A 13,077-nucleotide genomic window follows, 5' to 3' on the forward strand; every position below is an offset into this window, starting at 1 on the left:
TTATTGTATGACACAAGTACTTACATGTTTATTTTCAAAATACCAATAGAATTATGTAATTTATAGAGACATAAGATTATTTAAATTATAGTACCAGCAGCATAAAGTAATGCACACACAGAAAATTTATATCCGCATATAATACAATAAATATTGCATACATGTACTTTTTGCTAAAGAATGCAAAATGTTGATTTTTTTTTGGAGGTGATATTAGGTAGAAAGTAAGCACAATTGTTTGAGAAGGAACCAAATACTGAATTTTAAAGCTTTTAGAAAGTTATTCTGATTAAATATGTATATAGATCTTGTTACTGGAGGCTTGGTGTACAAGTACCTAAAATCTTTTGTCCATCATATTTCAGGAAACCAGCACATAATTGACACATGCGTGGAAAAGTGACATGTGCAGTCTTTGCTTTAGGGTAGAACTAACCTCAAAAAGTCATTAATCCAGAAATAAAATAACTACACCCAATCATTAAAATGTTTTCTTTATTTTTACAACAAAAAAAATTTGCCATGCACAATATCTCTTTTTTCTGTTATAAAAATAAATTTCCTTTGTTGACACTGTATTTGAAATAATATCCAAACTATGTAAGGAAATGGAAGCAAAAACATGTGTAAGTATTACTTTTAAGTGTCTCTCGACTGAATGCCACGCAAAATTAAGTAAGGCCTTATTTTTACTGCATATAAATGAAAACAAAATTTTTTTTTACGTTATTAGGTAGTTTGGCATAAATCTATGCTGTAAACAAACTAACAGAATTATCACTGTACAAATTCAGAGACATCAGCATTAAGACAAAGACTAATTAATTTTTACCAACTGAACCACCGGAAAACTCAACCAAGTAGTTGACAATTTCCTCAACAGATTGCAAGCAATTGCAAAAGAAGAAAATAACCAAGTGCGGGAATACTATTTCACTTCTGCAGTGGCTTGAGCATTGCAAATTAACATTTGTCAGTGGCAGCACTTTAAACAAAGAGGGCAGCAGTGACCGGAGTTTGTTACCGCACTGAAACTGTTATTAATGAGAACCACTGTGATTGATGGCAGTGGTAACTGTGTTTCAGCTAGCTTCATTGAGAGTTGATATCAATAATGATCAGTTGCTAGATTTTGACCAGCCAGCACACCTGGCAGGGCCCTCCCCTCCCCAGGAATTAAGAAGTTCCTCTCTGAGGGGGCCTGCTTGAGCTTTCAAAGTCGTGACTGTGAAACGGAATTGATTAACGGAAACGTCAAAACTATGTCTTACGGAAAACCTTCTGCATATTTTAAAAATTTTCTGCATGTTGCATGCATATTAGGCAGAAATAAGGGCAGTATATACAGTACAACCTACAAGCTCTCAGTCCACAGATAACTTGTGTCAGTCCCACCCTTTCCCTGTGAGTTTCCAGAGGCCCCCTTTGTGATTCCTACAGATTTGTGCTCCTCACTATGGCTATTCAAAGAAATGATAGATTTATTGGTTTTATTGTTAAACAAATATACAAAATACTAATTTATTATTTTGATTAGAATTTTTTTAAAATATAAACTTCAAATACATTAGTCCTACTCAGGTATCAGAGTTGAGTGTAGTAAGAACACATTGCTCTCTTGAAAAAAATAATTATGATTTAACACTTTCAAGACTATCAGATTATGCACTGTTAATGTGTGTAACCGACATTTCTCTCAACATTCAAAAAATTTGATTTTTAAATTTTTTAATAAATAAATTTATATTCTTGTATATAAGTAGTCTATGCTAGTGCAGACTGACAGATTTAAACACTATTCGTATCACATATGAGAATCGTTCTGAATGTTTTAAATTATTTTTACTTTTTCTATAAATCTAGACTGTTAAGGCAAATGAGTATAACCGTTTAAGTCATAAAGTTTTTTTGCAGGAAAGACATTTTTTTTTAAAAATTTTAACATTAAACTCTAATTGGTTTTGTAAGTTTTGTGTACAGTATATTTCTAAACTACAATTCTTAATATATGTCACAGCTTAACTTACAATTAATGTATTAATGTAAAATTTATTTATAATATAAAAATTGGATGCGTGTACTTATGTGTGCACAGTTATACTGGGCATAGTAAAAAAAACTAACTTAAATTTTGTATGCAAATAATTAATAAAGATAAATAATAGAAGGACTGGAGTGATTTAATAAATATGGTTAGTAAAATATAAATTGAATCAAATTAAATATTCTGTAAGCAGGCATACCATAGTCAATGGACTCTAAAAATTGCACCTAATGCCGATAGATGGCAGTTAATGTTAAATGCAATCCAGACAATTGTATTGCAATTTGTTGTGCTCATCACCCCGCCAAACCCAGTGTGTAACTTTGTTAGCTATCTGGACTTAGTAGGTGTGTTCACCAAGTGATGTACGGTTCCCCCGATGATTATTCACAGTTCCCCTTAAGTGTGTGTACCAAGCAAATGTTAAGTACTTTGGTATATATTATAATGGCAATATGATAATTTGTGAATATTGCCTTCTTTGTTATAAGTTATAAAAAAAACACATTGGTTCATGGCTGCCATGTGCATCAGAAGTGCAACTTCTCACATGACAGCGATAGGAAATTTTCAGGGTACTCTAATATTTGAAACACTAGTAATCATGTGTTGAAAGTAGACTTTTACTAGTGTATGTTCTTGTCTTCAATGGATCTAAGAATGAAACAATAGGTGTATGACAGCTAAAAAAATGTATAATAACACTTGTGGAAATGTGTATACTTACCTATTTTCACAATTTTAATGCTTACGCTGTATCCAGCCTCATAGTTGAGAGGACTACGAGTTGCGAAAGTAGGCAAAAGTATGCAAAAGTATGAGAAAGTATGTAAACGTTTGCAAAAGTATTTAAAAGTACATGAAAATTACATGCTGTTGCTGCCATCAATAACTGGCACCAGTAACCTCCCACCATCAATCAAAATTTGTGTATTGCGCCGTCTAGCAATCATTCACCGGCTATCTTTCGCTCTTATTTTATCCCTGCACTGCAGCGCTAGAATGTAACTGAAACGTAAACGTGAGAACCTCGTATAATAAGTATAACTTCACAAAAATGTATGAATTTTTGCCTAAACAGTGTACATGTTAATATTAGATACACTTGGGTTTGTGGAATGTTGGATATTGACAGTCCAAGAACAGATTTAAGGAGGAGGAGAAGGGAGGAGTAGGAGTAGGGAGGAGGAGTAGAAGGGAGGAGGAGGAGGAGGAGGAGGAGGAGAAGGGAGGAGGAGGAGAAGAAGGGAGGAGGAGGAGAAGAAGGGAGGAGGAGGAGAAGAAGGGAGGAGGAGGAGGAGAAGAAGGGAGGAGGAGGAGAAGAAGGGAGGAGGAGGAGAAGAAGGGAGGAGGAGGATAAGGGAGGAGGAGGATAAGGGAGGAGGAGGATAAGGGAGGAGGATAAGGGAGGAGGAGGATAAGGGAGGAGGAGGAGAAGAAGGGAGGAGGAGGAGGAGAAGGGAGGAGGAGGAAGAGGAGGAGTAGGAGGATAAGGAGGGAGGAGGAGGATAAGAAGGGAGGAGGAGGAGAAGAAGGGAGGAGGAGGAGAAGAAGGGAGGAGGAGGAGAAGAAGGGAGGAGGAGGAGAAGAAGGGAGGAGGAGGAGGATAAGGGAGGAGGAGGAGGATAAGGGAGGAGGAGGAGGATAAGGGAGGAGGAGGAGGAGAAGGGAGGAGGAGAAGAAGGGAGGAGGAGGAGAAGAAGGGAGGAGGAGAAGAAGGGAGGAGGAGGATAAGGGAGGAGGAGGAGGATAAGGGAGGAGGAGGAGGATAAGGGAGGAGGAGGATAAGGGAGGAGGAGGATAAGGGAGGAGGAGGATAAGGGAGGAGGAGAAGGGAGGAGGAGGAGGAGAAGGGAGGAGGAGGAGAAGGGAGGAGGAGGAGAAGGGGGGAGGGGGAGGAGGAGAATGATGATGATGATGATCCAGACAGTGCTGATGGAGCGAGATGTCTGTGCGTAGCGTGCAAGAGCAGCTGTGTGTGCCCGCAGGTCGGCACGAGGCGTTACATGGCTCCAGAGGTGCTCGAAGGGGCCATCAACTTCTCCAGGGACGCGTTCCTCCGCATCGACATGTACGCGTGCGGCCTGGTGCTGTGGGAGCTGGTGTCCCGGTGCACCGCGCAGGAGGTGATAAACCCACAGGCTGCTTTCTCTCGCGTTCCGTACCAAACAAACCCAACAAAAAATACATCAATTTTTTAACCTGACAGTTTCAATGAGAATGTCTGTGTTTATTCACTCCATTGATATTGTCACGATCCACCTTCAGAGGGGGGGGGCGAGAATCGTAGCTCTTTACATAGAAACAACTCGCTTGGCATCAACTAGTCTTAACTTCATAAAATACTTTACTGTACCTAGGATCATAGGTTCGTCATCCCGTACAGGATGTCTGGTGAGAGCTGAACTAAGGAGATTTTGCAAAATAACATAATACTTAATTAAAATTATTTTATTCTTAAAGTCAAATACTCAACATCATTTTAAAGAACATTTAAATAGCGGGATTACAATTTAAAACAATAATCTCTTTACTTCCTTAACGATTGAACGACCTTACAAGAGAGAGAATGAGAGAACTTCACTAAACACTTCCCTAGTCCTTCCGAATACCTCAAATCATAATTAATACTTAAAATTAAAACAAAGATAAGTCCATACTCACATTTTCCGAAAAGCCTTTCTTGATCGATTACTTTAAAAAAATAACGTAGGGGCCTCTCCTGCCCTTGAAATCCCGAACGAACATTACATTTTAAAAACTATGACGCGTGACCCCTGACGAGGGCCATAGCCTCCGCCCGAAAGCTTGACGACTACATTATGACCTAACTTAAATTAAACGACTCGTGGCCTCTGGCGTCGACCATAGCTTCCGCCCGAAAGCTTGAATTCCTACATCACGAACGAACTAACAACTCGTGACCACAGGTGAGACGCATAGCCTCCGCCTGAGTGAGCCTGAATTCCTACATCACGAACGAACTAACAACTCGTGACCACAGGTGAGACGCATAGCCTCCGCCTGAGTGAGCCTGAATTCCTACATCACGAACGAACTAACAACTCGTGACCACAGGTGAGACGCATAGCCTCCGCCTGAGTGAGCCCCGAGTCACCAATCACTTGCGCTTAAATTCGCGCGCCCTGCCGCGCCTAGCATAACAAAAGCTCGTTATTGAAGTCAAATTTACTAAACAACTAACTAGAACATCTGGGAAGACTACCCCCCCTCTACCCCAATGTGCAGGCCACACCGCGCGGCTTGTTACGACAGCGCGCCCCAGTAACTGCGGCCCGTGGCTGCGCCAGCGCGCGGCCAAACAAACAAACAAAATTCTGCAAGCCCGCAGCGCGCCGCGCCGGCCCCGTGCCCCAATTACATGGTCACGCCACTTGCGCTGACGAGTGAACAGAGCAGCCAGCCCAGAGTCCCGTCAGTAAAGTCCCTAAATTTGATTTCAACAACCCTGCAAAATTTCAACCCGCGACATAACCCTCCCCTCACAGAGCTCGAGCCCCATCGAGCTACCTCAAAATTACAAATTGTCTTTTTCCATTAAACCATAACTATAAATTCCTCATTTCACAAAAATAATAATTTTCTTAGTTCCTTGCTGTCTGAACATACATCTAGATTCTGCATAAGATTTATTTTAAAACAACAAGTATTCATAAAATTAAATGTAAAACTTTTATCTGGTTTGTTCTCACAGGAACCTTCAGAGGCTCGAGTTCTCAATTCTAAAAAAATTGTTCTGTTAGTGAAGCTCTCTTTACAAATTAAATTACTGTTCTTAGTTTCTCAGTATTCGTTAAACAATGTGCAAATTCTTGATAATTATTATTATTTTTTTTTTTTCGGTTTCCGTTTATTACCATACTTCTTTCGTTCTTCAAAAAAAATTAAGTGTCCTTACAGTGTTTCAATTAATTAAACTCTTATCTCGTGAAGGTTGGTGCAACTCCTCGAAGTCAGTGTTGTCGAGAAGAGTAGCTCCCTGGGCTGGCCATCAGCAAACACCACTCAACTCCAACAGCTACTGGACTGGCTTCCAGGGCAGCTCACAACTTCTCCCCACATCTGCTTCGGAGTTGTGCCATCCTCATCACGAACAGATTACAATTCTGAAACATCATCAACAGGCATTACCATCACGCCTGACAAATACAAAACTAACTACTAAACTGCAATCGATGGGCAAGGATGCAAACACACAAAAAAATAAAATTAATTAATTCAACTGCTAACATAAAGTATCCCACCCTTAGCATAATCTAATCAGGCAAATAATTTGATAGGAAAAACTTAGGGAAGGGAAACATGACCTCCAATGATTTTCCCTAACTCTTGAGTCTTGATCTTCTCTATACAGCAAATAGTCCCCACGAAGTAACTGGGTTGAAGGTCAGTTCACATGACCCACCCATAACCTCTTCTACTCTTCTTTTCTTCTGGGGGCAACCACAATGCCCACCAATCTCTCTCCATGGTGCCGAACCAGCTATCCCATGAGAGTAAACAACGTAGTCAATAGAAGCGCAGAGGGGAAACACCAATCTCTGGCTTGTCGAGTCATAAAACTGCTTTATCTTCTTCTTCTTCTGAGTAAAAATATCTGACTAACCTTGCTTCTATTCTTCCAAACAGTAAAAGTTCATCAGGTATCTTCATGAAAGAAACATTCTAACTAATAATTCTTCATTTTTCTTCTTCTTTATTTCTGTTAGTTGTAATAGAAGGCCATGTTAGGGAGGTTATAGGGAAAAAGAGTGGCCAATTCCCACCCCATCACCCACCTAGATCATGACTAATTAACTTTTAAACTTTCTATTTCAAACAAATAAAAAAAAACATTTTTTTTTATTCAAACTTTTAAACTATAATTACTTTTACTTCATAACCTCAAAAGCTAATCAATAATTCTAAATGAAATTGTGATTTACTGCATCCTTGTTCCATCCGATCTGTTTGTTTATAACCTTTCTGGTAAAGTATAAAATTTTCAAACATTACTAATTAAAAAAAAAAATTAAATTCTGGTGTCCTTTGAGTTACAATTAAATTTACTATTTCTTAGCTTGAAATAATTTAAGTTTTCAAAACTATTTCATTGTCTAATTCACAACACCTAAAAATCAACTCAAAACAACAAATCATCAAAATCAATAAGATCATCTGACCTACCTATCAGTACGGTGAACTTGAACTGTTCGTACACATTTATAATAAGCTATTGTATTGAAATTCCAACCTAAATAAGGTTTAAAAAAAACTACTAATCCCTCTGTAAATTAAGAAAATTAACTTTAAAAATTAAACTTAAGGTATTAGTTCTTTTTGACAGCTACCACAACTCACTAGTTCCATCACATTACTATAACCTAAAAAGTTCTGTAAATAATGTTTATAACAAAAAAAAACTCCAGTTACTGTCTTCCATAAAAAAAAATAAAACTTTACATGACCTTATTAATCTCCACTTGTAAGTCCATGGCTGCCAGCTTTCTCTTCTCTTGAATCTTCAGTCTTGGCTCTTGTTTCAGTGATCTTGTATCTTGTCTCTCGAACTCTTGTCATCTTGTAAACTGGACTGCTGCTCAGCTCATCTTAAGGAATCTGTAACAGTTTCAAAAATACATGTTAATTTAAATTACATAATTCCTGTTCTTTGGTCCTAAAAAAAAAATTGTATTATTAGTACACATTACCCTGAAACAACATTATTATTCATTGTTTATTACTTAAAAAAAATGCTTTACCATAAAATCCTTTTTTGTTCTTTTCATTAGGCCTATTTATTTTCCTTCTTCTTAATTAAATTCTGCTTCAAATGTTAATCTTAACTTAAGACCTACCATCTATTTATTATTCATTACCTACATTATTTATGTTACCCTAAAATTCCCATAAGTTTCTAATACTTCCTATCAAAGACATTCTCTCTAAAAAAAAATTTACTTGTGACTCTTAACTTAACAAACTTAAAAAAAACTTTTACACTAGACTTAACTTATTATTCATTCTTAGTTACTAAATTTCTATATGTAAACTTTAGTACTTACAAACAAAAACTGCCTATTTCTCTCTACCTCTTAATCTCTTTCAATTATTACAATAATAATGTTACCTTGCATCTTTAAACTTTCTTCTTTTCAATTAAATTAGACATCTCATAACAATAAAAATTCTGCCTATACTCTTCTTATGGGTGTCCAACCCAACAACAAAATTTCAAATTCTCAAGTTTCCTTATATTTAAATTATGCAATGCACATAACCTCTGTGGTGCCTGTACCCTTTAGGCCTACCACCTTCTCCTCTCACAGCATAACTCTTATTCCTCGGGGTCTGTATTCACTGTTCCAAATCAAATATCTCAAATAAATTAAAAACAAATTTATTATTTTAAGAAAACAAAAATTTACATTGACTTTACTATGGAGCCTGGAAATCTCAATGTCCCACAGCAGCTAACATGACTAAATCCCATGGAACCCCAGGTTTACATAACCTGTGCCCAAAAATTTAAGCATACCAGGCTTTCCCTGCACTGGTTTTACAGCATCACACACTATTTAGGGCCCCTGATCTGCCATCAGTCCCAAGGAGTTTTCCCACAACCCCTCTCTACACAAGCGCCTACCGCATTCCTCTCAATTGGCTATCGGTTTTACGGCATTCTTTTGGGATCCGACCATCAAGTTAGGGCTAATCGAACACTAAACCTCCATACTTCCAAACTAATGTAAATCAATTAAATTTTCTCTGTAAATTCTAAAAATCAAAAAAAATTATTCCAACATGCCAAAGAAACTTCCAAAAAAAATTCATAATCTTATCTTCAAACCATTAAAATAAAAATAAATAGATTACTCTGTTTTCTCCTTAATAACTGTAAACTGTCAACAAATATCATGTCGTAAATTTTAACTATGCTTACTGACTCTTAATCATAAAATCTCATTTGTCCTAATTAATAAACAACCGATTTCCTTAAAATCTCACTGTATCTCTCACACTCAAACTTCACTGGCTGAATATCTCAATAAATTCAAAAACAATTATCTAAACTCTTAAAGAAACTCCTCCCCAATTATTCAAATAAATTACTTCACCTTATTTTATTTCATTACTTAAAACACCTTACTCAAAAAAAATTAATTAATTATCTAGCTATCTTCCATTATTATTTATTTACCGAACAAAACTTTCTCCTAAATTAATTTAGTAAAATTCAATTTCACATTAGGCAAGTACACTAACTCTCTACAGCAATGTTTCTCATTTCCCTCCTTCCTAACTGAATCCAATCTTACTTAACCTCCAGGGAATTTACCTCACAAAATAACCAAAAATTTCACTGTAGTGCCTATCTGCTATAGGCCCACTACACAGGGGGCTCTAACCCCACCAACAAACTTCATTGAAATGGTACCCTATCCCATACAGGATAGCCACTTCGGTACTACCATGGGGAACTCCTGCCCCAAACTACTCACAACTCTCAGGATTCTCCTGACCCTTAATTCCGTAGTCAGCCCATCTCCTATGGTCTGCGCTACAATTCCCTTTCTTCCCAGGGACACAACGCCTCACCTTAGGGTCCCTCGCCCTAATGAAAACATTAATTTTGTCTCTCTGTTCTTTTGGAGTAAATTCCCTCTACACACAAAATCTAGCCTTCCCAGTTTTCTCAATGCTTATCGATTTTATAGTGTACCTCCTTAATAATGTTTACAAATCCCAAAAAAATATTTTTAAAACCGAGGTAGAATTTAACTAACAAAAACATAAACAACTTACAACGAAACACTTCTAGCCTATACATCATACACTTCTTAAATTAAATTACTTACATACTGAAAGTTCCTCTTCTCCTAAAACACACTTAAATTTAAATTTATTTAACCAATAGTCTATTTTCTTATCGCTAAGTTACCGTACAGCTGATCAAAACAAGGTCACGGCCTGTCCACGTCTCCGTATGAGCCCGTGACGTCACCGAATTCCATCAGGTGCGCCAACCCTCGCTTGCGGTTCCTCCGTTCTCCGCTAGGTCTCAGCACCTCCCCGTCACGTGTTCACTCTGCCACGTCCACTGACGTGTCGTTCTGAAACAACTCTCAACATTTTTCTAATTAAAACAAAACATCACTATAAATTCTATAACTCTCTTTTACATAAACTCTCGTTTTCTCTTTAATTCCTTTCTAACGTTTATCCTTCCCTCGACTGATTTAATTCGTACGTCTCGTCTCCTACGCGCACGACAACAAAACAAACTTCACTTGAAAATAATTCCTATTTACGACAAAAAATTTTTATTTTAAATTATAATTCTCTTAACCTACAATCTTAAATTAACTTTAATAAAACTAAACCACTTGCATTATCTTTATTAAGTATTTAAATTATAACGTATTCTCCTCACGTAAAAATCCCCGATAAACTCAACGACTTAAAACAACTTATCACTATAAACTTTATCCTTACAAGTATCCTCAAATAAACATCTGTTACGTCAAAAAAAAAATCTCAAAGACTTCCTCCACTATAGACTAAAATTCCGTAATCCTCTCCTCAAGTAAACTCTTAATAACCTGCTATCAGAAGCTGAAACTAACTTAATAATAAACATAAAAATCTACCTCTCTCTCTCTCCAGAAATAGAACCTATCCGGCGAACTCTACCATTTCTATCACGTGCACCTAGCCGGTGCCACCGCCATTTCTGTCACGATCCACCTTCAGAGGGGGGGGGCGAGAATCGTAGCTCTTTACATAGAAACAACTCGCTTGGCATCAACTAGTCTTAACTTCATAAAATACTTTACTGTACCTAGGATCATAGGTTCGTCATCCCGTACAGGATGTCTGGTGAGAGCTGAACTAAGGAGATTTTGCAAAATAACATAATACTTAATTAAAATTATTTTATTCTTAAAGTCAAATACTCAACATCATTTTAAAGAACATTTAAATAGCGGGATTACAATTTAAAACAATAATCTCTTTACTTCCTTAACGATTGAACGACCTTACAAGAGAGAGAATGAGAGAACTTCACTAAACACTTCCCTAGTCCTTCCGAATACCTCAAATCATAATTAATACTTAAAATTAAAACAAAGATAAGTCCATACTCACATTTTCCGAAAAGCCTTTCTTGATCGATTACTTTAAAAAAATAACGTAGGGGCCTCTCCTGCCCTTGAAATCCCGAACGAACATTACATTTTAAAAACTATGACGCGTGACCCCTGACGAGGGCCATAGCCTCCGCCCGAAAGCTTGACGACTACATTATGACCTAACTTAAATTAAACGACTCGTGGCCTCTGGCGTCGACCATAGCTTCCGCCCGAAAGCTTGAATTCCTACATCACGAACGAACTAACAACTCGTGACCACAGGTGAGACGCATAGCCTCCGCCTGAGTGAGCCTGAATTCCTACATCACGAACGAACTAACAACTCGTGACCACAGGTGAGACGCATAGCCTCCGCCTGAGTGAGCCTGAATTCCTACATCACGAACGAACTAACAACTCGTGACCACAGGTGAGACGCATAGCCTCCGCCTGAGTGAGCCCCGAGTCACCAATCACTTGCGCTTAAATTCGCGCGCCCTGCCGCGCCTAGCATAACAAAAGCTCGTTATTGAAGTCAAATTTACTAAACAACTAACTAGAACATCTGGGAAGACTACCCCCCCTCTACCCCAATGTGCAGGCCACACCGCGCGGCTTGTTACGACAGCGCGCCCCAGTAACTGCGGCCCGTGGCTGCGCCAGCGCGCGGCCAAACAAACAAACAAAATTCTGCAAGCCCGCAGCGCGCCGCGCCGGCCCCGTGCCCCAATTACATGGTCACGCCACTTGCGCTGACGAGTGAACAGAGCAGCCAGCCCAGAGTCCCGTCAGTAAAGTCCCTAAATTTGATTTCAACAACCCTGCAAAATTTCAACCCGCGACAATATTAATGAGAATATATTTTTGGAATCGTTTCATTAGGTATTAATTTATTAATTTTTAAATTTTGTGAAAATCATAGTTGATTTTGGTTGGGGTAAATTTTCTCAATCTTGAATTACTCAAGTTCTGTATGGTATAGAAAGTTTTTCGACTCCTCTTATCAAAGACCATTTCATATGGTTTAATTAGATTTGCTGCTTGGTTAATTTTCTGTATTGATAGTGAAAAAAATTTAGGAATAAGCTGAGACTAGAAAACTTGAGAGCTGAGTGGAGCTAGTAGCTTCAGCTTGACTCGACTTGAAAGTTGAGTTCTCTGTACTCACCAGATGATACTCCACAGTAGTTTCGTTAAAACTCAATACATATTTGACATGTACAAGCAGCATAAAATCATGTACCACTTCGAAAAATGTATATCTCTTTATTAATGGTTTAAAAACTCTGAAAATTGGTGCTATTTTGGAATTAATGACCTATGGTAGGTCATAGATTCGTAATTTCAGCAACCAAACTTTAGAAATAAAATATGTAAATGTTATGGTAAGTATAGTGTCATTCAATAGTATTGATATTCGGCACAAAGTAGCAACACGAAAGTGCTATTTTCTCTTTGTATCTTTGATCTTAAGTCATAAAGTGGGATAAGTTTTGTTTTTGTTTATAAATGGTGCTGTATTGTATTTGACATAAGCGTGTGTAAATGTCAGTTTTATTAGTTTTAATCAAATCTAATAGAATTACTAATATAAAAATATCCTAGAATACATATATCTAATATAAAATATAAGAAAATACAAGAAATTAGGACAAAAATGTTTTCTCCAACATTTTTAATGACATTTAAATATTACATTTCAAGAAATACTTAGACATGGTACTTCACATTAATGCTTATAAACATTCTTAAAACTCAAGTATTAAAGAAGAATGCTTTTGATTTCTTTTCTTTTCTGTGGTTGCAAATTGCTTGTTGTTTGCTCTCGTTTTCAACTCATCAAAAAAAATTACCTAGTTACAGATTGTCCTCCATTCTGAACTTAGCTGTTTTACTGAT

The 13,077-nt window shown here is 37.4% G+C and overlaps 1 protein-coding gene across 3 annotated transcripts in view; it reads left to right on the forward strand.

The window, feature by feature from the left end:
- Positions 1-13,077, forward strand: part of LOC134533135 (activin receptor type-2B) — a 76,001-nt gene that overhangs the window by 43,449 nt on the left and 19,475 nt on the right. For all 3 annotated transcript variants that reach the window (XM_063370423.1, XM_063370424.1, XM_063370425.1), the window contains exon 8: positions 4,033-4,170. In XM_063370423.1, coding sequence (XP_063226493.1) covers positions 4,033-4,170 — 138 coding nt within the window. The remainder of the gene's footprint in view (positions 1-4,032; positions 4,171-13,077) is intronic.

This window comes from Bacillus rossius, chromosome 6 (genome assembly GCF_032445375.1).
Source record: "Bacillus rossius redtenbacheri isolate Brsri chromosome 6, Brsri_v3, whole genome shotgun sequence".
NCBI classification, from domain to species: domain Eukaryota; kingdom Metazoa; phylum Arthropoda; class Insecta; order Phasmatodea; family Bacillidae; genus Bacillus; species Bacillus rossius.